General features: G+C 39.7%; 1 protein-coding gene across 1 annotated transcript in view; it reads left to right on the forward strand.

Annotated features, from left to right (window-relative positions):
• The window catches only part of LOC126268216 (ras-related protein Rab-8A), a 40549-nt gene extending 15764 nt beyond the window's left edge, over window positions 1-24785 (forward strand). The window contains exons 4-5 of the mRNA XM_049973844.1: window positions 8461-8601; window positions 20408-24785. Of these exons, the coding sequence (XP_049829801.1) occupies window positions 8461-8601; window positions 20408-20503 (237 nt within the window). The 3' untranslated portion in view covers window positions 20504-24785. The remainder of the gene's footprint in view (window positions 1-8460; window positions 8602-20407) is intronic.
• Window positions 24786-27681: the final 2896 nt, after the last annotated feature.

A 27681-nucleotide genomic window follows, 5' to 3' on the forward strand; every position in this document is an offset into this window, starting at 1 on the left:
CAAATGGTACTTTGGATGTGTTGCAGAGTGCTGTGAAGCAGAGGATGATGTATTTGTGGTACCAGCAGGACCAGCAAGATTATCTCATTGGCCATGTTTGGCAGACAGGTATTGGATTCCTTTTGAACATATTCTTATGACAGTTCCAGCTACTACCACAGTGTCAGGAAGACAGTAAAATTTGCCACTCAGTATACAGAGTACAGTAGCTAAAGTGTGGGATAACTTCTGTTCGAAGTGCAATCGACTGGTTTTTAGCAGTTAAGGTGCAGTAAACTTTAATGATAGGTTGTGTTAATCTGGCTATATGTTGTTGCTTAGTGATTAAACAGTTGTGGGAGAGGATAAGAAGAGGTGAACAGTTTGATATATTTTTACAAAATTTTGTTGTGGCACAGTGCCCACATCATCAAATACATCTGTCAACTTCCATTGTACACAAATGTCTTGCAGTAACATGCTGAAATTTTGAGATATGTATCATTGTGGTGTACTTATGCAGTGTGTGAAATTTGGCTGGGATACCAGTTGTCCCTTTTGTGCTACCACACTTTGAAAAATCCATGTTTTTCAGGTAATTTTTAAAATTTTTGTGTGCATGTAACTCAGATTTTGTGAATGATATGGGCATGATGAGTTCTGTGTGTGTTTAGGCCACATTAAGATTACCACAAAAAATTTATACCCTTTTTGAGTGAATTATTTTTGACATAGAGGGCACCTTCAATATGTACCTTTTAACAAATTACATTTTTAATCACATTTTTGGACTTTTATTTTCCCTCAGAAATATGTTATTGGTGTTTTGATTCATGGAGTGTGTTCTCTAAATGGATGTTACTGGGTTGTAAAAATTTCACTGGACTGTGTGGAATAGTTCCAAAGTTATTAAGACCTGAAGTTCGGTCTGAAGATATTGCCAGATGCGGGTTGCAATTTCCGGGTCACGCCACCTTTTCACAACTCATAATTCTGGAACTAATTGGCAGGGGAAACTAATACTTTGTACGTGAGTGTTCCACACATGGTAGAATTAGTATACTGAATTTGTCAAATCTGAGACTGAGTTGGAGCCCCTGGTTGAACTGACATGGAATGACCCTAATACAAATGTCCTGAACTGCTGAAATTTTTTATGTAAATCATTTGTTATTTCTCATTGTTTTCTACATTTAAAATTTTTTGGTTTAAACTGGTGACATTTTGTTAGGATTTTTCTGCTACGACCTCCTGTTCAACTCTGTCATCAATTCTTTTATTATTATTATTATTATTATTATTATTATTATTATTATTATTATTATTATTATTATTATTATTATTATTATTATTTACTCAGCTACACTTATTTTCTAAAAAATTACTAAAACGTCAACCGGAAAGGTTGCATTTTTTAACTCTGGAACTTGATTACTAAGTTGCTCTGTTTGATCTTTTAATCTGTACATTTTGCTATGGTTTCCAGTTCTTATTTCTGTTATCGGATCATTAACTGCACTATATTTGCTATTGTTATGTCTTCATTTCCTCTAATCGTACCAAAATAAACTGCAAAACATCAGCCTTTCATGTTTCTTTGATTACAATTTCACTTCGCTCAAACATGCCCTGATTGGATCCTGCCGCTTTTATTTCTACCTCACATTTGCTTTTCTATCTACTCATTTTGTTAACAAGCGCACGAGTCCACAAACATCAACTTGACAAGTAGTTTGCACTTACCTTTTTTTATGTCCCTGGTTGTAGTTGTAGAGTTGTATTCACTTTCATTTGATCTGGTCCATCATTATTGATAGTACATCACTATTGGGATAAAAATCCTTTGTTTGGTAGCCTTCAGTTTTTGCTCCATGCAATCAAAAATTTATTTACACATATATTTAAAAAATCTATGAAATAAAGCAGTTTTTGCAACAGACAACTTCAGTATTAATAAATTAATTGTGGGTGATGCCCACACTTGTAATCGCGCCGGAAAGTGCCGAGGCCATTAAAGAGCATCGGCGAGCTCTACAGCGCTGTGACACCCTTTTCTAGAGCACCTAATAGCATTTAAATGGCTCCGTGCCTGCGTTTGCCAGCTTATAAAAAGATGGAAACAGGAATAGTGGGAGACGTAAGTCTCAAACGTTGGGTGCCGTACATAACATTCCTAGGTCTGGACAATGCTCGGATGTTTTTGTGGGTACCAGACCCTGACAGGTGTCATTGGCATCAACATAAATGGTGTTATCCACTGGTGCAAACACAATTGCCGAGCACTATGCTCGAGCCTCCACATCGGGGAATTATCCCCCAGCCTTTCCCACCCTCAAATGGCATATGGAAAGGAAAGCCCTCTCATTGACTGAATGTCACAGTGAACCCTATAATGTTCCATTTACAGAGTAGAAGCTCCTCAGTGCCCTTGCACATTGCTCTGACACAACTCCTGGGCTGGATCAGATCCACAGTCAGAGTATCAAACATCTCTCATCCGACTATGTGACTTCTTCTCGTCATCTTCAACCAGATCTGGTGCCATGGTGTCTATCGCAATGGTGGGAGAGCACAATCATTCCAGTGCTCAAACCCAGCAAATACCCGCTTGATGTAGATAGCTATCGGCCCATCAGCCTCACCGTTCTTTGTAAGCTGTTAGAATGTATCATAAGTTGGTGGTTGTGTTGGGTCATTGAGTCATGTGGCCTACTGCCTCCATGCCAGGGTGGTTTCTGCCAAGGTCGCTCTACCACTGATGATCTATTTTCCCTTGAGTCTGCAATCGGAACAGACTTTTCCAGGTGCCAACACTAGGTTGCTGTCTTTTTTTTAATTTATGAAAAGCTTAAGACATGACCTGGCAACATCACATCCTTGCCATATTATATGAGTAGAGTCTCCGGGGCCTGCTCCAGATTTTTATCCAAAATTTCCTATCACTCCGTACTTTCTGTGTCAGTTTCTAGTGTTCCCCCCCCTTCCCCCCCCCCCCCTTCCCTGCCATATCCCACAGGGCCCTGTATTGAGTATATCTTTATTTTTAGTGGCCAGTAAAGGTCCAGCAGCAGCTATCGGGCCATCAGTCTTACCTTCTCTGTATGCAGACGACTGCTACCTTTCGTACTACACCTCCAGTGTTGGTGTTGCTGAGCGGCATCTACAGGGAGCTATTCACAAGGCGCAGTCATTGGCTGTAGCCCATGGCTTCTGGTTTTCAGCCGCAAGTTGTGTGTCCTGTACTTCTGTCTGTGTTGTACTTTTCATCCGGAACCAGAACTTTACCTTAATGATGATCCAATCACTGTAGGGGAGACATATCGATTCTTAGGACTGGTTTTTGAAACCCGATTAATGTGGCTTGCCATCTTAGTCAGCTGAAGTGGAAGTGCTGGCTGCACCTCAATGCCTTCCACTGCCTGAGCAGCACCATCGGGGGTGTACATAGCTGCAGCTCTACTGAGTCATTTTCAATCCTGCCTTGACTATGGGAGTCTGGTTTATGGTTTGGTGGCACACTTGGCATTGCGTTTACTTGACCCAGTGCACCACTGTAGTGTTCAACTGGCAAGCCTTTAGGATAAGTCCCGTGAGCAGCTTCCTGGTGGAGGCTGGTGGTTACCCCCCCTCCCAATTGAAGGTTAGGCATGCACAACAGCTTGACACATTCTTAGTTTTCCTGATCATACGAATTACTGTCTCCTTTTCCCACCCATGGCGGTTCATATCTTCCTTCAGCGGCCCAGATCAGGGTTTAATATTGCGGTTCGTGTCAAGTCTCTTCTTTCTGAAGTGGAATGCTTGCCTCTACCACCTGTGCTAGAGGTCCGTTCATGTACACCTCCATGGTGTCCAACACCTCCATGGTGTCCACTTAGGCTGAAGCTTCGCTTGGACCTTTGTTACGAATTGCTGTGTATAATTCATGTCATATAACCTGCATCTTTTTACTTTATCCCCTCTTGTAAGCCTGAATACAAGCTTCTGGAATATCTTGTGTAAACAACTAAAGGCATACTTGCAAATGCTCCAGATTTCGTGTCACGAAGTATGTATCTATTGATGAATGTATCTCTTTGGTTCCGAGTCTACATGAACAGTCTTCGCTGTTTTCTATGGTGCCATAAAATTAGTTCATTTAAATAGATATTCTGTTCATTTTTAGTTACATAATCATAGTGTTATGAATATCAGCATCTTCTTCTGTTCTTGCAGTTTACTGAGTTGGCGACATTTGGATCTAAAAGAGATATAAGAGTAACCCATGGTAAAATTGTTGAGACATCCATTTAATCGTTACTGTAGTTAAGAAACACTTATGTGGAAGTGAAATGATTGTTAAAACCTTGGTGCTCAAAAGAAAAGATTTCTCCCATGGGAATATTCTTCCACAAAATAATGAATTTTATTGTATTTTTGCATCTAAATGTGAGGCAGATCAATTACTAATCATGTAGTTTTTATAGTTACAGTATTAGAGAAGGGAAGTTGCTACTCAGCATATAGTGGAGTTGCTGAGTCGCGATAGGCACAACAAAAAGTTGCACAATTATAGCTTTCGGCCATTAAGGCCTTTGTCAACACACACACACACACACACACACACACACACACACACACACACACACACACACACACACACGTCTGCAGTCTCAGATAACTGAAACCACACTGTGAGCAGAAGCAACAGTGCATGATGATGGGTGTGGTGACTGGGTGGGGGTACGGTGGAGGCTGGGGCGGGGAGGGGGGGGGGTGAGATCATGGTGGGGGTGGCAGACAGTGAAGTGCTGCAGGTTAGACGGAGGGCAGGGGAGAGGTGGGTGGGGGGGGGGGGTGAAGTAGTGGAAAGGAGCGAGATAAAAAGAAATTAAGACTGGGTGTGATGGTGAAATGATAGCGGAGTAGTGCTGGAATGGGAACAGGGAGGGGGCTGAATGGGTGAGGACAGTGACTACCGAAGGTTGACCAGGAGGGTTACGGGAACCTATAAGATGTATTGCAGGGAAAGTTCCCACCTTCGCAATTCAGAAAAGCTGGTGTTAGTTTAAAGGATCCATATGGTACAGGCTTTGAAGCGGTCATTGAGATGAGGGATATAATGTTAGACAGCATGTTCGGCAACAGGGTGGTCCACATGCTTCTTGGCCACAATTTGTTGGTGGCCATTCATGCAGACAACAGCTTGTGGGTTGTCGTGCCTACATAGAATGCAGCACAGTGGTTGCAGCTTAGTTTGTAAATCACGTGACTGGTTTCACAGGTAGCCCTGCCTTTGATTGGATACGTGATGCTAGTGACTGGACTGGAGTAGGTGGTGGTAGGAGGATGTATGTTCCACAGGTCTTGCATCTAGCTCTATTACAGGGGTATGAGCCATGAGGTAAGGGATTGGGAGCAGGGATTGTGTAAGGATGCAAGCGTATATTGTGAAGGTTTGGTGGATGGCGGAATACTACTGTAGGAGGGGTGGGAAGGATAGTGTTTGGACATTTCTCATTTCAGGGCACAAATAGAGGGAATCGAAACCCTTGCGGGGGGGGGGGGGGGGGGGAGAGGGAGGGGGAGAGAGAGAGAGAGAGAGAGAGAGAGAGAGAGAGAGAGAGAGAGAGAGAGAGAGAGATATGTAATTCAGTTGCATGGGTTACCTGGCAGAAGGACTCCATCTGCTGACAGATACTTCGACCTACAAACCTTGCCACCGTGACCCCATTCCAGTAGTCCTGCAGAATCTCCAGTCACTACTCAAATCCTTAGGCCCATCCCAGAACCTGTCCCCTGAGTCCATCTCTCTATTTACCCCTACCACTCCCCACACCCTCACCTTCTACAAGCTTCCTAAAGTCCATAAACCCAACCACCCAGGACGACCCATTGTGGCCGGTTACTGTGCCCCCACTGCTCTTGTAGACCAACACCTTACACCTATTACCTGGAACCTATTCTCCTATATAAAAGATGCCAACAATTTCCTCCACCGACTCTCCAGTTCTTCTCCCTTCACCACACAGTGCCCTGCTCGTCACTGTTGACGCCACCTCACCAACATTCCTAATGCCCATGGCCTTATGGTCATTGAACACTACCATTCCAGATGCCCTATGGATTCCAAACCAAGAACTTCCTTCATCTTCTCAATGACCAACTATATCCTTGCCCACAATTACTTCTCCTTTGAAAGCATTACAGACAAACAAATCTGGGGTATGGCTATGGGCACCCGCATGGCACCATCCTGTGCCAACCTGTTCATGGGCCATTAGAGGAATCCTTTGTAAAAACCCAGAATCCTAAACCCCTCATCTGGTTCAGATTCATTGATGACACCTTTGCTATCTGGATTGAAGGGGAGTACACCCTGTCCACATTCTTCCAGAACTTAACGACTTCTCCCCTATTTGCTTCACCTGGTCCTACTCAACCCAACAAGCCACCTTCCTAAATGTTGACCTCCACCTCAGAGATGGCTACATCAGTACTTCCGTCCATATCATACCTACTAACCACCAGCAATACCTCCACTTTGACAGCTGCCACCCATTCCATACCAAGAAGTCCCTTCCGTACAGCCTAGCCGCTCGTGGTAGTCGCATCTGCTGTGACGAGCAGTCCCTCTCAAAATATACATAGGGTATCACTGAAGCCTTTACTGACTGTAATTATCCTCCCAACTTTGTACAAAAACAAATCTCCTGTACCTTATCTTTCCAGTCTCCCCCCCAACCCCCACGGTCTGGCCACAGAAGAGCATTCCCCTTGTAACTCAGTACCATCTGGGACTGGAGCAACTGAATTACGTTCTCTGCCAGGGTTTCAATTACCTCTCGTCGTGCCCTGAAATGAGAAATGTCCTGCATACTGTCCTTCCCACCCCTACTACGGTGGTATTTTGCCATGCTGTGAACCTTCACAATATACTTGTCGATCCTTAAAAAACTGCTCCCAATCCCTTACCTCAGGTCTCATACCCTTGTAATAGACCTAGATGCAAGACCTGTCCCATACATCCTTCTTCCACCACCTACTCCAGTCAGGTCAGTAACATCACCTATCTCATCAAAGGCAGGGCTACCTGTGAAACCAGTCATGGGATTTATAAAATAAGCCACAACCTCTGTGCAGCTTTCTATGTAGGCATGACAACCAACAGGCTGTCTGTCCACATGGATGGCCACCAACAAACTCTGGCCAAAAAACAAGTGGACCGCTCTGTTGCTGAACATGCTGCCAAACATTATATCCCTCATCTGACTGTTTCACAGCCTGTGCCATATGGATCCTTCCCACCAACACCAGCTTTTCTGAATTGCACAATACATCCTACGTTCCCGTAACCCTCCTGGCCTCAACCTTCGTTCGTCACTGTCCTCACCCATCCAGCCTCCTCCCTGTTCCCATTCCAGCACTACACAGCAGCCATGTCAAAGCCCCACCCAGTCTTTTAATTTCTCTGTCCTCCTCCCGCTCCCCACCTTCCCTCCTGCTCTCCATCTAAACTGCAGCACTTCACTGTCTGCCACCTCTACTATACTATCCCTGCCCCTACCCGCCCCAGCCTCCTGCTTACCCCCACCCAGTTGCCACTCCCATCATGCACTGATGCTGCTGCTCGCAGTGTGGTTTGTTATGTGAGACTGCAGACTTGTGTGTGTGTGTGTGTGTGTGTGTGTGTGTGTGTGTGTGTGTGTGTGTGTGTGTGTGTGTGTGTGTGTGTGTGTGTGTGTTGCTGACAAAGGTCTTAATGGTTGAAAGCTATAATTGTGTAAATCCTTTTGCTGTGCCTATTGCGACTTGGCATCTCTGCTATATGGTGAGTAGCAACTTTCCTTCCCTAATATTGTTATATTCCATCCTGGATTTCCCATTGTTTGTTTTTAGTTTTTATAGTAAAGTACAGGTGAATCCAGTGTGATTTGTTACTAGCAAATTGAATACCTAAATGTTTTTTGAAACATATCTTCGGTACTCTCTGATGAAACAGAATAGTATATATTTAGTAATACAGCAATCAGTGGAATAATAAACTTGGTGAACCCTAATTTAAAATACTGTACTAATTTTTCCAGAAATAATTAGCAATGAACAATACAGCAAGAACAATATGACTTACTGTGAAACTGTGCTAATTACTGGCTGTAATTGTGTATTGAAGTGTATAGAGTAAGAAGCAAGTAACTGCGGTTTGTTACCTGGGACTTAATATGCACCTCTTACCTGCTGGAGAAAATACATAAACTGCAGTGTTGCTCCATAAGGGAGAAGGGACTTTCTCATAAGAAACCTTCTTTTCAGTACCTAAAACTGAATGTCCTGCACTTGACCTCAGAATTAACTAAACAAATTATTAAAATCAATTGTAAAAGACTTGGTGGTGTGTAAAAAGCTTCATTGTTGTCATGTTGTGACTAGTTTTACCTTTCGCTTTTAGTTTTTAAATATTATGTATGAGTCATAATATATTCTTTATTCTTTTATTTGAAGGTAACAAAAGAAAGAGGAGAACAATTAGCTATAGAATATGGAATAAAATTTATGGAAACAAGTGCAAAAGCTTCTATAAGAGTTGAGGAAGCCTTCTTCACACTTGCCAGAGATATAAAGACTAAGATGGAGAAAAAATTGGTTAGTAGACATCTGCCACTACACTGATTACTGTCATTTTACATATTCAGATGTTTGTTTACTTAGGTTATACTAAGAAGAACTAGTATTTCTGTGTGTGATTTTAGAGGTATGTGCTGGGATCTGCTATAGTGTGATGCTTGCACAACTAAGACTGCTCAGTGATCAGTTGATAGTGCTCTTGTATTATTTGTTAATGAGTAATATGAAAGTTTAATAATCCTAAGATTCATTTTAATGTAAATGAATATATAAAAAAATCTACTCACAAAGTGGCAGCAACACACACACACACACACACACACACACACACACACACTCCCCTTACAGTTTGCAAGGTTTTTGAGCTAGTGGCTCCTCCTTCTGGCAGGAAGGTTGAAGAGGAAGACAGAGGGGTGAAGGAAAAGGACTGGTGAGTTTTAGAAAAAGGGGTAGAGTTGGAAAAAGTCACCCAGAAGCCCAGGTCAGAGGAGACTTAGCGGATGGGGTGAGGAGAAAAGATTCCTAAACTTCCTCAACAGTAATGTTATCCTTCCTGTTCCTCTGCATCTCCCTACTACTTCTCTCTTACAGACTGTACTTGGCCAACCTCCTTATCATAAAGCCTTCACAACTGCCTCAGACAAATAACAACTCGTGATCATGAGAACCAGTCACAGGAATACTGTGTTCTCAACCCCTCTTCTAAAGCTCTCTCCCCTTCTGAAAAATCTGTATTGCCTAAGTTTCACTTCGAGCCCTAAACCTGCATTTAATCATTCTGCTTTGGTGAAAGATCTACTTTCCTTCACACATAATGTCAAGTGGAATATCACTTTGCAGCCCAGTCCCAAAACCATTCCAACAGCAAACCTGTCATTGAATCCTGCATCAAAGTTCTCGAGTCTTTCCTTCTTATCCTGTCCGGTAAGTCTCATCTGACCTGGTGTTCTGGGTGACTGTCCAGAACTCTACCCCTCTTTCTTGCCCTGCAACCCTTTTGTCAGACAGGCTCCTAAAGCTAGCAAACTGTAATCACATTTATAAATGTGTTCTTCTACTGCCACTTGGTGAGTAGATTTTATCCAACCAGTTAAATTATATTTTCAAAAATTATTTTCATTGATACAAGATAAATTTTAATATTACAAGAAAACATTGATGACCAGTACTTACCATCAGGGGGCGAAAGCTCAGATGCTGCCGATACATACGCAAAAGTGAATGGGTACTGGGTGGGGTGGGGGCAGGGTGTTCACTGCACAGATATAGGCAACAGGATATCTCAGAGCTTGGAAGTCTGCACATTTTTATCACAGTGATGCAAAATGACACTTAACATTTTCAAAATATATTAAAACTTTCTTTTCATCCTGTGTGCGTGAATTTTGGTGCCAATATACTTCATTGGAGTGCAAACAAAATTACCTAATACTTGTAAGTAAACTTGCGAATCCAGGGAAAAGTTTACTTTTTATAAAATAAAGCTAAAATTTTAATGTCTGTATTTACTTTAATATTGCATAAAATGGAAACCAAAAAAAAATTTTTTCCCTAATCCGCAATGCATGTGCTATTGAATGAGGAAAAGAAAATTTGTGGAAGTTTTGTTCATTTATGGCATCTTTTGCTTCTGTATTGGAGATTTTTGGCTATTTTTTTAATTCGTTCTTACAAGGTCAGTTCCTGTTAAAGCATTTGCAAAAATTTTTAAATGCTTTCTTATTTACACTGTTTGGCCATATTTGCATCACTGTAGTCTGCTTCGTATAAAGTGTTTTCTTAGTTTCCTGTTGGCCTAGTACTTCATTCTCCCATGTTGATAAATCAAATGGCATTTTAAAATGAAATATTTATTTAAAAACCACAGTATCAGCATTGAACAATGAACACCACTAATTATTCCAACTGAAGCTTAAAGAAGCTATAAAAGCAATGCAAACACTGATACTTTGACACAATCTCACCATTACTTATGTATAATGTAGGAACTATATAAAAAGTCCCATCTTACGTAACTTCGTAAATAGTGACATTTTTGTCAGAATCTTTGGCTGTCAATCGGTGGGTGTGTAATTAGTTGTAACCTTCTCTTTAATGAATTGATAAATGTAGCAATACCTTCTCTCTGTCTATTTTCATCATTCATAAAAATCCTGATCATTAGTAAATTTAATATCACTTGGATTATCTGTTCGCAAAATAAGAACTGAGGACTCAGCAGCAGTAATTTTTTTCAGAAGTCAGTCTAACCACAAAAGTGATTTGCAAGTTTCACTTGCAGTCACAAATTCCACCTCCATTGAAGAAAGAGCAACACAATGCTGCAATTTACTTTCCCTCGCAATTGGCGCATCATGGATCTTGAGTGGGATACCACTTGTTCATCTTGAAATTATGTCCTCACAGTGATCATCGCTATAAGCTTCAATGTTTCTATTTTTATTCTTCTCAATCTTAGCCATCAGAAATTGTTGATTATTTACCTGAATATTCACTTGATCAGTACAAAATGTGCCTTTGTTGGCGAGTCTTGAAATCTGTGCAACATGAAGAGCATTTGTTAAATCTCCCCTAAGGGGCTCAGCATTTGTTTGCCGAATATGGACTTGGCAATCCCGGGGTTCCTGAGCTGCGGACTAGTAAGTGCACCAGTCCTCTTGTCACCGTGACATCTGGTCATACTTCAGCAACCACCATGCGGCGCAGCAGTGGAATGTTGTTTCGGAGAACGGGGATCTTGGCTTCACCGCCTGGACTGCAAGGAAGGTACACACCTCTATAAAAAAACCTCAACCTCGAGGTGTGCTATGTGCTGAGCTGGTGACTGGCTGTTGAGGTAAAACAGTCTTTAGCGGGCAACCTCTGGGGCACCTCCTGACCTTCAGTTGTAGAAGGCTTTCTCAGGCATGCTGGGCTCTGTCTGGGTTGTCAGTTGTTTTCCTAGCATCTCGTGGGAACCCTATGGAACTGTGTCATGAAACTATTACTCCTGACTGGACAGTGTACTGTCAGGCAGCACCTATACCCACTCCTCAAAGATTGCTTGGTTGGAGAGTCCTCCTGAAAAGAAGTCTGAGAATAATAATAACATTAGTGTGCCGTAACACTTTCATTGTAATCAAGTGAAATGGGGGAAGCTTTGAGGAGATATCCCCTTTCTGTATTAACAAGGCATTGGAAGGTATTGCTGGGTCTCTGAAAAGTGTCAAACGCCTTCGTAATGGAACACTTTTAAACTGCTAATTCCAATCAAATATCTAAGTGTCTGGAATGTAAGGCCTTAGGTGACCACTCAGTTGAGGCTGAATTGTGTAACACCCTTAACTTCAGTAAGGGCGTGGTTACCTGCTCCGATATAATGGAGGTGGACACCGCAGTGTTATGTGAAAAGTGGAAGAATGTGGATGTGACGGAGGTGCAGAATTATGCAAGGAGAGTCAGTCGCAAATTGGAAAAATTGGCAACATTTATTCTAATGTTTAGTACTCCGGAATTAGCAGAACGTATCATTTCAGGATATATCCACCTTAAGGTTCACCGTTTTATTCCTATCCCCATGCGATACTGTAAATGTCAAAGATTTGGCCATACCGCTATGGGATGTAATGAGAAGGCTACTTGTAGCAATTGTGAAGGCTCTGCTCAAGAGTCATGGACTTCTTGTATGTTTCCTCCGAAATGTGTAAACTGCTCTGGGGATCGCCAGTGTTGATCAGAAAGTGTGGGGTTTACAACGAGGAAAGGGAAACTCAAGAGTTGAAAGGAGAGATACTGTATGGTGAAGCTAAAAAGGCTTTCAAAGCCATACAACCATTGGTTTTTGCTACTTCATTTGCATCACCCCTTGAGACAACAATCACTAAGTGTGATGCCTCCACACAGACAGACTACTGTTTAAAGTACGAGCACATGCACTTGTCGATGTACCTATGGGGGTAAACGCTCCACTTGCAACTGATGTCGTTCGGAAGCTGTCGGCAGTAGGCTTACCACCTAAGCCACTTACCACTCCGCAACATCCGAAGCCAATTAAGCCATCCCTGCAACCCAGGCAAGTGCTGCTGCCTCCTGTCAGTAAAGGAAAAACAGCCTTCAAAAAGTAGTTCTAAGTCCAAGAAAGTGGTAGGTAAACCTTCGGATCAACAAGCTCTCTCACTTTCTGATGGAGACCATGCTCTTGAGGATATGGATTTCCAATTGGAGGAACCAGAGAGCATGAAACCGGCCAACGTTCCCCCTGACCTCCCCGGTAAGTCACTGCCTCCGAGGGAGAAAGAAACGAACCACCATTGCTAACAAGTGTCTTCCACGGGGAATTCTGTGTTGCAGTGGAATTTGAATGGATATCGCTCTCATTTGGAAGAATTGCAGCTGCTGGTCCAGGATAAACCTTTCTGCATCTGCTTACAAGAAACTTATCTTAGTCACAGGCACACTTGCATTATGGTGCTACCACATAAACAGGAAGGACGATACTACTGGAGACAGGGCTAAAGGTGCAGTGGCTGTTTTCCTTGATGACAGATGCCACTCCTCTCCTGTCCCTCTTACCACGACCATACAAGCAATTGCTGTGGAAGTTCTCGCACTCTTTATCAGTGTTCTTCGTACCTACCCCCAATGACGCTTTGGATGTAGATGCACTGGCAGACCTCTTCCAGACACTCCCACACCCATTCCTCCTTGTGAGGGACTTAAATGCCCACCATGTGCTGTGGGGCTTGGCTACTACTTGCTTCATGGGTCAGATGTTTGAGTGACTAGTCCATTCTGAGAATATCTGCCTTCTGAATGTGGGTCAGATGATTCTCATTTCCACAGCTACAGGGTCGTTTCTGATATCTACCTTTGTTTTTGTTCCCATGCTATTGCCTACTCAGGTTAGTGGGAAGTGGCTCCAGATTTACATTCTAGTGACATCTGCCGACTAGGACGGTGACCAACAGGAGACCATGCAGGTAGATGATACAAAGGGCAAATTGGTTACAGTACAGTTGACAGGCTATTTTTGGAAAAAAGGATTGTGCACAGGAGGCAGTGGCCCATATCACTCAGGAGATCCAAAGGGCTGCCGCAGAGTCTATTCGGAGGTCTAGTAACCACCTGTACCTTGGGAATGATGACTGTCAGTTGGCCATCAGGGTCAGACGGACAGCTCTGCGGAACTTCAAACAGTGGCCAATTACAGTTTTCATGTCTGCGAGAGCACCTGCCAGGTGAGTAAGAGGGCTTCCTGGAGGGAATTCACGACTTCCATTAATCACTCCACTTCCGCTGCGCACGTTTGGAAATCAAAAAGACTGATGGCAGGCGAGGGTAATCCACATCCCCTTATGGCCTTGTCAAATAACGGCGTCTTGGTCGACACACCAGAAGACATGGCTCACATTTTAGCTGAACACTTCTTTACTGTTCTGGAGTCATCCAGACAAGCTCCTGCAGTTCAGGTATTCCGTCAGACTGTAGAGTTGAGGGAGCTCAATTTCTTCTCATGTAATGAAGTAGTCTACGACCTTCCATTCTCCATCGGGGAACTGGTATCAGCTTTATCTCCAGGAGCTGATGAGATCCATTATACCGTGCTTTGTCATCTGTGCCCGTGGAAACCAGACAAGGACTGTAGAGACTTTGTTTATCAGTGTCCCCCTTACCAGTTGTATAGGTAAGACTCTGGAATGAATGGTCAACTGCTGCCTCCTCTATTTGCTAGAGTCCCGAGGCAACCTGAGCCTCTCCAGTGCACTTTCAGGCACTACCGTTCCACTCTTGACAACTTAATTCTACTGGAGATAGTGATACAGGAGTCCTTAGGCTGAAATCATTTAGTTTGTGTGTTTTTTGACCTCGAAAAAGCATATAACAGTACTTGGAGTTAAAACATCCTTCGCCAACTTCATGAATGGGAACTACATGGACACCTGCCGCTTCTGATCCTATCCTTTCTCGAGAACTGGCGTTTTCATTATCGCATTGGCGATGCCATATCTGATTGCTATGTTCAGGAAAATGGTGTTTCCCAGGGCAGTGTCCTCAGTGTCACATTGTTTGCCATTGCTATCAATGGCATTTCCTCTGCAGTTAGAAGCCCTATCAAATGCTCTTTGTTTGTGGATGACTTTGCAATCTTCTTCTCTTCCTCTGATCTTAAGAAAAGGCAGCTACAACTGGAAACCTGGGCCCAAACAACTGGTTTTTGGTTCTCACCTGAGAAGACTGTGTGTCAATTTTAATTGTACTCGTCAGAGTTTTAACCATCCAGAGCTTACTATGGGGTATCATATTTTATGTTTTCAAGACCCTGTGCACTTTTTGGGTTTATTATTTGACTCAAAATTAACAAGGCTCCCACACATGAAAGACCTACGAACAAAGGGCTTCTGGTTGTTGAACATTTGGAAATGCCTTGGTGGAGAAGCATGGGGTGCTGACAGGTCGCACCACATGCAGTTATATAGGGCATTTGTGAGATCATGCTTAGACTACGGCAGCATGGTCTACGGATTGGCCTGTCCTTTCTACCTCTGGATGTTGGATGCTGTGCACTATGAGGGCATTCAGATATCAACTGGAGCCTTTCGGATTAGCCCAGTTAAGTGTGTGCAGAGGCTGGTGGACCACCACTCTGGATTCGGTGATGAATCTTTTTTGGCTCGACAGGCACTGAAAATCTTAGCGTCACCTCAGTCATTGGCATGTAGGTCAGTGATCCAACCCACGTTTGAACGACTGTTCAGGAGTGCCCCAAGCGACACAGCCATTTGGTATATGTGCTACAGACTGTCTCAAGGCTCTGGATCTCTCTGGCATGAAGATACACACCCATGGATGGAACATACTGGTGTCTTTAGAGGCCCAAAGTGATTTTAAACTTGACACAATACAGGAAAAGTTGTTCTCCACATTTGGTTTTTACAACTTTTAGTCTGTTTAAGTATGTACCATAGTTTTATTGTTATTTCTACAGATGGATCACAGCAGGGGAATGCTCTCGGTTGTTCTGCAGTTTTCTCTGATAGGGTTTTTAAAGTGTGTCTTCCAGAACAATTTACAAATTATGATGCGGAGTTATGTCATTCCTATGGCACTGGAGAGGGTTCACAGAAATCACCATAAGAGTTTTCTTGTCTGTTCTGACTCCCTTAATGCACTGCAGGCACTTCACCAGATGTATCCAGTAGACCCGCTGATTCAGCTCGTCCATGACGCCTTACAGTGGCTCCAACACCATGGCAAGGTGGTGATATTTTGCTGGTTAGTTGGCCACATTGGGATACAGGGTAATGACATGGCTGATAAAGCTGCCAAGGAAGTGTGTTGGATGGTGCTGTCCATCAATGTCCCATCATGGTGCATGCCATTATCTCATTTTCTGACAGATGCATCATGTGTCTGTAGGAGACTGAATACTTGCAGATGTCTGACAGCAAATTACAGTTGCTCAAATCAACCACAGTGTTTTGGTTGGTTGTAGTGGGACAAGGGTCTTAGTTTTTAAGTGTTTTGATGAATTTTATGCAAAAGATCCTCATTTATGAAGTGTAATATAGTTTAGAGCTGACTTGTAGGAGAAGCCTACGCTTTAATCTGCCACCTGTTGTCCTTAAAAGGGATGCTCCTTATTCTGGGTTCTGAGTAAACTTTGTGTTCTTTCCGACATTCCCCAGTGATCCTTCTTTCCTCCCTGAGCAAAGAACTAACAGTTCCAAAAGAGAAGAGTTTTTTGTACTAGTTAATGTGGGTGTATCTGCAGCAATTCAGATTCTGCATCCTGAAGGCAAGTGCTGGCCAGACACACACTCCGTGTAATTTATTTTTTAAATATATTGACTGAAATCCGTAATGTGTAGTATATTACACTTCGGAAGTTAATGAAGATCTCCATTTTTTATTTTCATTATAAAAAGTCAAATAACTAGATCATAGGACATGATGTATTGTTGGGTGAAATTGTAAGGTGTCAGCTATGGACACTGTTACACACTTTAAACAGTATGCAGTAGTAAAGTTGTAGAACATTTTTTCATGTACCTTAATTACCACAATAGGTTTATGCACAGGGTACTCTCATTTTGAAAAAGCCCAACAGTGAGTTTGTTTTGGCTGTATATGTGATGAGATAGTGAAATGTACTGCGTTGTGAGTAAAATAACTAATGCAAGTCCACAGTCTGTCTTAGTGCTAAACATGTTTGACATAGTTACACAACATTTATCTAATGATTCTGAAAATTATTACAAAAGAAATGTGTGGATTTGTTCAAATTGTCTAGCATTAATGTAAAACTAAGATTTTTGTAATTGTGCATTATAGAAAAAAAATTTCGAATTGTTCGGGGAAACTAATACTTATTTTTCTTTCCATTCCTTCTATTATGCAACTGGTGATGGCAGAAGGTAATACTGGTTTCTTTTCTGCTGCATGATGATTAATATTCGTGCAATGCTTTGGAAACATTTCCCTAACATTTTGCAGTGATTTTTGGATGCCATACCCAATTCACTGTGTTCTTGTAATGTCAGCATTTAACACTGTACAGAAGCTTATGTGATGAACTTTGTATCAAATTTTGTGTATAAGCAAATATTTCCTCCTTAATTTTTCAAGTACCGACAAAGATTTTAATTTGTTCATGGAGTTTATATATTTGTTACTGTTATCTGATGTAATGTGAGCTAGAGCCAGGTCACATTGGTGATTATTCTGCCTACTACAAAGTTCTACATAATAAAACCCTATTTAGTGGATCTGTAGGGACTGAAATATTTCCCCTAAATAGGAAGTTTAAGGAAACCTCTAATGTCTCAATTGAACAAAGGAAGAGAATAAAGTAGGGCCATTTTGAGGTAATATAAGTACTCTATTACATTATCACAGTTTGGAAGAAATTAAAATGGAGCTTAACATATAATCAGTTGGTTTTCATTTTAATCACATGTGAAACAGCTGATTGGTGTCTTAAGAGCATTTAGGAAGGAGAAATTGTTTAGATGCAACAATATGAAGTGACAGGTATCTGCTCAACAGAGAGATGGTGTTGAGTGTTGGGCATCCTGAAAAAGCCTAGTAGATACTGTTCTCTTTTTCAACGTGCCTTTCTACTATTCATTGCCTCTTGCATGCCGTTAGTGGCAGTCTATCCTTTTCACATTACTGTTATTCTATTCCACATTTTCCATTGCTTTATTTAGGTTCTTTCTTTCTTTATAGAATGAGCATGATGAATGAATAGTTCAGGAATACTTCTTTCAATATCATCCATGTTTTGGTTAATGTATTGTTTCCATCAGTCTTGCAGCATGATTTATGTATAGGACTTGTCAAGTTGCTGGCAACAGCTGTTTGAAATCAGAGAAATTACCTCCACATAAAATCATGTATAAATGGAAAAAACCTGGCTGCAGACGAATCCTTCTTTCTGTCTAATGCTCACTGTAGCCACTGACAGAATCCTTTTTCTTTCATAAGAGCATCGCACAACTTTCTAGCAACCACTGGGAGTGTGGGGGGGGGGGGGGGGGGGGCGTATTTTGCGATAAAATCTTAGAGGGAGATCAGTCGAGTGGTGATGTCATCTTCCTGCCACTGTGTGGCTGATCAGGTAAGCATATTTTATCATAGGAATACACTAAGGAAGCTTTCAATCATGTATCAGTGTGGATGTTAAAGCTGAATGGTCTTCTTATTGGAAGCCTGAGTGTCCTTGCCTTTACCTGGCTTGAGAAATCTTTCAATAAAATGGCAAATATTCTAAAAATAATAGTTTCATTTGCAGTTAAAGGAATTCACCTTTCTGCTTTGTGCTTGCTTGATAATTGCTTTCATATCATATTCAACCATTTATTGTAATCTGATTGACAGCCTTGCTTCAACATAAATAATACTACCTTATTTTTCATGTAGGTTAAATTCCATGAAGGTGAAGAATCTGAGTAGTAATGTGAACAATAGATTGAGTGAAATGAAGAGAGGATTCGTGAAAGCAAACAACATATTCTTGTTCCTCCCCCCCCCCCCCCCACATTGAAATTTAGTGGAAATCTGACTTTGTTTAACAGAGGTAGAGAACAAATTGGAATTTTACGCATTAAAAGCGAGTACTGTAAATTTCCAGAATGTAGAAAGTTATACTTTGCTGTTAATGCTAAACTTGAAGTGTTTACTGCTGGCCTCATTTGCAGTGCCCATGTTCATTGTCATTTTTATGAATCCATCACTGCCCTTACACATCTCGAATAGAAAAGTGAACTGTTCCATAGAAAAGTGAACTGTTCCATAGAAAAGTGAACTGTTCCATTTCCAAAACATACCACTTTGACATTGCATATACACATGGCAGTAGCCCCAATGCTATCAAAGACACACATCAGTCACTTTCTGGGTGACATACTAAAGCAGAATGGTCAAAATTATAGTTATCTTCATGAAAATCAGATGTAATTTACATTAGTTTCCTGTGCAGTGGACAGGGAGTACAAGAAGAAAATTAACAAAACATGTTGGCAGCCAGAATTGTTCTATTTCTACCTGGAAACAGGAAAATTGTTAATAACAAAGTTAAAAATTTCTAATGATATCTCTATCATATGAACTGTTTCTGGTGGAATTCCTTTACATTATTTCATAATTTTCCTCCATTTGTTTTTCTCTCTCCTTTCATTGGCCCTTTCTCTGTAGTTTTGTGAAAACTTCTTTCACTGCAAGTAGTAGATATGTTGGGCAGATTATAAGATACAGGCTAAATCACTTAAGACGGATTTACATGGACCACTTAGAGATGGACTAGCCTCAAAGTATTTGGGTATTCTTTCTCTATTGGTACTCAGAAAAAAATAGAACACTATTTAAATTTTATAACTGTGTAATTACATATGTCTCGTCTTATCGTGCCTTCAGTTTACTTTTAATCTTCATTTAGTTAGGAAATTCTGCTTAGTGTCCCTTACTATAACTGCTGTTCTTCATGCCACAACTTATTTAGTTGTTTATCAGATTCTACCATGCAGGTTTTCTTTTACAAGTTACTAATGTGTAATACCTGTAGTTTTAGTGGGTAGATTCATATACGAGTGTAATTACTTAATTTCATTATTTTCTATAGATTTTCTGCATCCTGTTAAACTACAGTTATAGGATGACAATTAAAAATATTGCCTGTGTGTTAAAGCGGTATTAAACTTTGAAGTTATTTTAATTCAGGTTCTAAATTTTACAATGTAATAGTTCTCACATAGTTAAACTATCTTTGGTTTCCTGTTTAACATTTTTTTGCTTGAAACTTACCATCTAAGAAGGATTTCATCTTATAATGGCTTTGTAAGAGGGGTATTTTTTTCTTTTTCTTTTAAATTGCTGTGTTCTAAGTTTTATTTTGGAAAGCAGTGATGAGTGTAATGTAACATTTCATATGTTACTGTATGTAGTCTCATATGCTGTACTTGAAAAATATTTTATCAAATTAGTTTTATCAAACAATTTTAAATTTTTCATAATTATTGATTTACTGTTATAGCACAGAAGGTAGTATAAATTCTGGATTCCAGAAAGTCATCCATATCTTTTGATTGTTGAAAATGAAAATGGGGTTCCATGTTCTACAAATATTTTACTTAATGTTTTTATTGCTACCATACACTTTGTGGTACAAGTTTGGTTTGAAATTTCACTGTAGTTTAATCCAAATTGTTACCTCATTGGTTTGTTGTTAATTAGCATGGCCATGTAACATGTTTTGTACTAATCAATGTTGTTTATGTGAGGGTTCCAGAGCATTGTGGAACTGAAGGATAAGTGTTTTCCGTATTTACAGATAATGTTTACTTTATAGGAGGCCAGCAACCCACCAAAGGGAGGTCATCAGCTCAAGGCATCCGAACCCATGAGGAAGCCAACCAGTTGGTTGTCTAGATGTTCCTTACTCTGACAGCTGTCCAGTGCTGTTTCCATTTGGCCTCAGACTAATGTTTCAGCAGACAGTTATTTCACTGTATGTTGTGAAAAATTCTTCTGTGGGAAGTACACAATGCATAAAGTGATTTTGTAACTGCTCTGACCAAATTGTGGCTGTATATTTATTTTGAGAAAGGATTTATGCCATTTTTATAAGGTAATTCGGTCACACGTTTGAATTGTACTCGAAGAATTGTGTACAGTTCTGTGGATTGAAGTAAGACTTGCTAAGCAAGTTCGTTTTTTTATTCCCTACTTCCACCAGGGATGATGATCAAAACTGTACAGAGATGTTTTAACAGCAAGGATTTTTTTATACAGTACTCATGATTTGTTCATATAGTTATATAATTATGTTAAAGCAGTGGTGGCAGGAAAATACTCATTTTTGCTGTCATTTGCTTATGTTCCGGTGGCCGAGTAATGGGGATGGTGTTAGCCATGACATATGATTGCCTTAGATATAGGAAATCATTGCTTGTTTACTATTTTATACATTTATTTCTGAAAATTAGAATTGATTTGTTTATAATTTATGAAAATGTTGTCTTGGTTCTTAAGCTTAATTGCAAGATATTAAAGTGAGTATATTTTACTTACGAAAAAGTTACTCTTTAACTGCAGTCATCATTGTTTGTGTATTTATTCTCCCTTTCCTCTTTGGAGTCACTGCTGGACCACCAGCAACCCAAAATTTTGATATCTCTCTCTCTCTCTCTCTCTCTCTCTCTCTCTCTCTCTCTCTCTCTCTGTGTGTGTGTGTGTGTGTGTGTGTGTGTGTGTGTGTGTGTGTGTGTGTTACTGTAAGCACTTCCTGTGCTGCTTTGTTTGCCAATTATTGCCCTGGTTTTTAATTAGTTGAAAAATAAAAGTATTATTTGTGCTATATTTGCTTAAAGAAAAAGCTTTATAAAGAGAGAAGCAATTTTTGCCTTCACATATTTTTGCTAATTTGTAACTGTTGCGGGATAATTTAGTTAAGAAACATTTTATGGTGAAAATACTTAATTCTCATTGACTGTGATCAGTTGCTTGTAGGCTAATATTATATTAAAATTTAACATTTCACAGTACTGAACCTCATTTTTCAGCAGGCTATTGCCACTCATATATAGTCCGAATAAGAGGGATGGGTGTTTTAAGTAGCACTCTTTTGTGGGATTAAGAAAATCCTTAGATTTAAGTCGTTAAAGAATAATTTGCATTATGTAAAGGCAAGTAAGACCCAGATGCTGCAGAATAATTGACTTTAACTTTCAGTGTTACTGGTATTTTTTTTTCAGGTAGGTATCTATTGGACCTTAATCATTGCAAATTAATTACGGAGGGCAGAATTTACATTATTACACAACTAGTCTCATTTGTAGTTCTGGTTAACTGTCTACTCTTCACAAAATACAGTCTATTGAACTCTTTTTTGTATTTCTTTTAAACAACTCCTGTAAACATGAATTCACTTTTCAGTTTTGAAATGTCTTGTCAGAGTAATGGGAAAGAAGAAATTTCTTAACAGTTAAAAGCATGCATACTTTTTGCAGCAGAGATGAATGCTGGAAGAAAATACAATTTGTGTCAGACATGCATATTGGAAGTGCCGGTAAACATTCACATGTGAGATGTATGGATTTGCAATGTTGTGAATGGGATCATTGCATCACAACAGCAATAGTAGATGAGAGACCCATAATAATGAACAAAGTCCTGTTTCATAAGTGAATTACATGGAAATAGGTGTAGGAATTTATAGTAGTAGCTTGTTTCATCTTTGCAGACTGACAAGCACTGAATGATAGAAACCCGAAGTAGCTAGAAAATACCTATATTTATTTATGCAAACAATTACAGAATATGATTATAAACTTAATTTGTATAAACTACTGTTGCCTTAGTAGGAATTCCGGCTTCAAAAAGTATTGGTTTCGTGTAAGGACTAGTAAATGCATGCTTTAAATTGGGCATAAAAATTCGTTGTAATAGCTGTTTCCCAATAAACGTGTGTGTGTGTGTGTGTGTGTGTGTGTGTGTGTGTGTGTGTGTGTGTGTGTGTGTGTGTGTGTGTTTGTTGGGGTGGGGGGTGGTAGGGGGAGGAAGGTACATGTGCTTGCGTTTCAGTTAAATTACCCTGTCAATATTTTGTTCAGTAGGCTGATGTTAGGGAGAAGGGTAAAACATCTATATGTACTTGTTATGCAAATCTATTTTATTAATCTGATTACCTTCAGGCACACACATAATAATTGTAAAATGACAGTGTTTTTAACTAAGAGTTAGATATTTGGTTTTTTTTGATGGGAGTGTTAGACATACTAATTGGGAAAAGAATCAGTGATTTTATTTGTTTGTCTTGACATTAATTAGAATTGCCAAGTTGGTGTTACTGATGGGATGAGACCAAGAGCTCTTGTCATTAAATTTGTCAAGTAATTGGTACCACTTTTTGTTCTGTCAGTACTATTGATGACTTTCTTACTGATAAATGTTAAAATTTAGGTTGTTGAAACGTTCAGAAAAGTGTTTTAGAAAATATTGTTTAGTGATGCCTTGGCTAAAGGAACATGTCCCTATCCTCCCACAAAGTAAGAATTAGTGATGATGATGATGATGATATTTGTAAAGGATTTGTTTTTCCTTCTTTAAACTGATGAAACATTCTGTGTCAACCTGCATTTTAAGCCACTACATTAAAATAATATGCAGTCATGAGTTATTGTAGCTTTCTAAGAGTCATCGTTGCTCTCATTTTATTGAATTTGATCATTCTGAGTTTTAAAGCCATTTTGTACAACAAAAAGCTGATGTAATATGATTGTGGCAGACTTAATGTGCAGTACGGAACAATTTTAGTTTGTCATTATTATATTCTCAGTGGTGTATTCCAGAAAACTATTATTTAGTAATAGTTTGATAATGATTACCATAAGACGATAATATCTTGTAACTATCGAAATTTCCTATAAAGAAGTCGCACCTCCAAGATGTTTTTACATGACTGATTTCAATTAATGATTAATCGTCTGTAGAGGAAATATTCTGCCTGCATGCAAGATTAGTATGTGGCTGCTGTATTCAAGAAGTTGAATGTTACAGTAATCTTTCTGTATGCAATGCATGAATGTCCTTAATTGAAATTGGTTATGTCAATAAAACATTTAGTAGTTAGAACTGTTGTTTCATTTTTGTAAACTGAAAATTGTTTGCAATTGGTTTCCGTAAGTTTGTAAAAGTAATTTTAAATATACTGTGCAAAAACTAGTGGTGTTCTGAACATATTTTATTGGATGCCAGACCAAAAGTAGAACTATTCGTAGATCTATGTTATATCATGCACAGCGTCCACCATTAACAGAGAAATTCTTTAAAATTATGTGATATAATTTTGGTAGTTACAAAGAGCAAATATTGTAGTTACAAAAAGCAAAAATATTCACCGTGATATAAAAATTTGGCAGATATCTTTATTTCTGCATATGCATAGACTTAATTGATAGATTGTTGTTTCAAAATTCTTGCTTTAATTTCAATGTAACAAATGTTGTTGATTTTGTGCATCCATGTTTTCCTTAGATAAACTTGTCTACATTAAGATTCAGAAGAATAGCAGAGGGACCACATTTTTTCCCCAACTCCTACAGTGAGAAAATATTTTCAATGTTTTAGTTAATTGATCTGCTACCTGAAACAGATTTTTAAAGATAACTTACTGGTAATGGAGATTCAGATAAGATTCTTGTAACAAAGCAGTGTATCTGAATTATATCTTAAGAGAAAAGGTCACGAATGAATGAATGGAGGAAAATGAGAGTTTTGTAGAATTCATTGCAGAGGTACATTCCAAGATGGTCATTAAGATAAAAATAATATTTGATCAAAGTGACAGTTATCACACAGTATCTGTAATTTTTGCATTACAAAATTTTATATTCATTTGTGAATCTGGATTTGTAACACATTGTAATCATAAGAAGTAACCTTTGTTGCTTCTCTTTATAAAAATGGAAACCTGGTTTTGACAAGTGCATATGGGAGAAAGTAATTGATGTTATTGCAGGTAAATAAGGTTTTAAGCACAGTTGAGAAGAGAAGCCGACTTAATAAAGCACATATCTTTGATATCTATTGCCATATTTTTAAAGGTTTCCTTTATTACCTGTAATTCTGATAATTATGCAGATAATAATGAAGGCAACAATTCTGTATGAAAGTTACGAAAATGTGATGTTTTAAAAAATAAATTTTTGATTTGTTTACAAATTTAAGTACATTAGTTCCTTTTTGTAAAAAAAAAGAAACTATGCTGAAATGATATTATCAAAATTATAAAAAACACTAACCTGCATTCCAGAGCCTGATCATAGCATGTCAAATTCCTTAAATCATAGCTAGATGTTGCACTACAGTTGCATGGAGAGTTAAGCACTGTAATTACTATACAGCAGACTACAGAGGTTGTTTTATAAAATCTAGCATAAGACAGCAATTAGTGTTATGAAAGTAAGTTTTCAGGAAGTCTGTTTCTACTGTGTTATTGGCTGCAATGTAATTTATGATAGGTAATAGTATGGTACCAGTTCTGTAATGCATAAAAGCCATTATTTCAAGAAATAAGTGTGAATCTGTTTTTGTGTTGAAATGATATAATGAAACTGCATTAGCACTGAATGATGAGTGTTGGTGCCACATGCACCTTTCTCAACTAACTCCCCATTCTAGTCGGTTGATCATTTTGAAACTTTAGTCGGCTCTCAATTCTGGCATGCTACCATTTGATGTAACTGGTGGCTGAACAACTACAATCACATACTGTAGTGTAGCAGTCTCCCGCTTTCATTAATTTTGAACATACTTCAATGCTCCACATTGCTTTCTAATTAGGCAGGCTGTTACTAACCAGCAGAAGTGAAGCCCCTGTATAATATATGAAATTACCAAAGTCTGCTGATCTTATTTGACACCTATAATAGGAGACATAACTTGCAGACTACATAAGGTGAAATTAGATTTTGTAGGACAAGTTATTATAAAAGTGAACAGAAATTCTTCTGACCCTGTGTTTGTTGCTTGTGAGTACAACCATGGCGATCATAATAAGTTGATAGCTGACACATATATATTTCAGAGCTTTCAAGGGAGAGATGGCAAAACTACAGTAATATTCGTTATTATACAAGAACTTGACATCACAAAAAGTGGTACCTCACTACACATGCAGTCTGTGTAACAACTGAATTTGTCATTATGCCAGTTGCTTTACCTGTATGAATCAAACAAGTAACATGTCTAGCATCGTAATTCAGCAAGCAGTACACTGTGCTTCAACTTTGAAAGCAGCTAGCTTTGTGGAGCTGTATCTACTAACCTTCCCCCTCCACCCCCCCCCCCCCTCACCCTATCCATGAACCACAGGCCTAGTTGAGATGGACTGCTGATACAGATAGCTGTACTACAGGTGCAACCACAATAGAGGGGTATCTGTGGAGAGATCACTCACCTGTGATTCCTGAAGATGTGCAGCAGCCCGTTCAGTAGAGACAGAGGCAACAGTGTGGATATTTGATGTGGTCTGCTAAAATTGCTGTGCTAGTGTTGCGAACAGATGAAAGCAAGGGAAACTCACAGCCATTACGTGTCCTGAGGGCACGCAGCACTGTTGCATGGCTTAACAGTGACATGGTCTTAAGTAAAATATTTCAGAAGCTGAGTAGTATCTTTACTTCTCATCCTGTCTAGAAAGTCTTGCCTGATCCTGGGTTCTAGGTGACTTGGGGAAACTCTCAATCTGCTAAACCTCACCAGCTCCTCCTCCTCCTCCTCTTCCTCCTCTCCCCCCCCCCCCCCCCCCCATTCTCCTTCAACTGTTTTGCCATGAGGACCCACTGGCTCAGAAGACTTGCACTTTCTTTAATTTCACCACGTGGTGAGTAGATTCTTTATCTATCGACATAAATGCAGATAAGTTAAGGGTGGCGGAAATTTGTGATGGGGACTGGAATTCAGTAGTAGGAAGAGTAATGCTGGAACATGGACTCAGGGAAGGTATGAAAGAGGGAGCCACCTGGTAGAATTTTACAAAGGGCATAATTTAGTCATTGCTGATCCTTGATTTAACTAGACTGCCACTGGCCACAGTGGAGCCTCACTCATACCTGACTACGTGTCTGCCAAGCTGATGGCTAAACATCCATCACTCTGCATGGGGCAGTCAATGTATAAGGAATAGCCTCGGAAGAATGTATATGTGAAAAAAGATCTTAGACAGTGGAAGCTTTTAGACTGATAAGACAATTTTGAAACTGCATAAGAGATTTCCATGGGCAGATGTGAACTCTGATCATAATTGATTGGTTATGGCCTGTAGATTAAAACTGAAGAAATTGCGAAAGAATAGGTAATTAAGGTGGTAGGCCCTGGATAAATGGAAGAAGCCAGAGATGGTTGAGTCTTGAAGCATTAGGAAACATTTGATTGGAATGGAGGGGGTTACAGTTTGTACAGAAACCAGACTGCAGTTGAGTCGAAGGACATGCAAGGGAAACACTGGTTGAGAAGGGAGTGAGACAGTGCTGTAGCCTGTCCCCATTGTTACTCAGCCTGTACGCTAAGGAAGCAGTAAAGAAAATTGAGGAGGAATTGGAAGAGGAATTAGTCCAGGGAGAAGAAATAAAAACTTTGATGTTTCCTTGTATTGTAATTGTTAGCAAAGGACTTGGAAGAGCAGCAGAACAGAATGATAGTGGCTTGGAAAGAGGTCACAAAACTAAAACAATAGTTAAATCTAACTATGCTGAGAGAATTAGATTGGGAAATGAGACACTAATGGTAATAGAAGTGTGTGTGCTGTTTGGACTGCAAAATACTCGATGATAGCCAATGCAGAGAGGATATAAAATGCAGACTGGAAATAGGAAGAAAAGCATTTCAGAAAAGAGAAATTTAACATTACATATAAAATTAAGTGTTAGGAAGTCCTTTATGAAGATATTTGTCTGGAGTTACTCTTGTGCAACATGAAACTTGGGCAGTAGGGGTAAACAGTTTGGACAACAGAAGAAAAGCTTTTGAATTTTGATGTCGCAGAAGAATGCAGAAAATTAGGTGGGTAGATACAATAACTGATCAGTTACTGAATTGAATAGGGAGAAATGAATCTATGGC

The sequence above is a fragment of the Schistocerca gregaria genome, chromosome 4 (assembly GCF_023897955.1).
Source record: "Schistocerca gregaria isolate iqSchGreg1 chromosome 4, iqSchGreg1.2, whole genome shotgun sequence".
Taxonomy (NCBI): domain Eukaryota; kingdom Metazoa; phylum Arthropoda; class Insecta; order Orthoptera; family Acrididae; genus Schistocerca; species Schistocerca gregaria.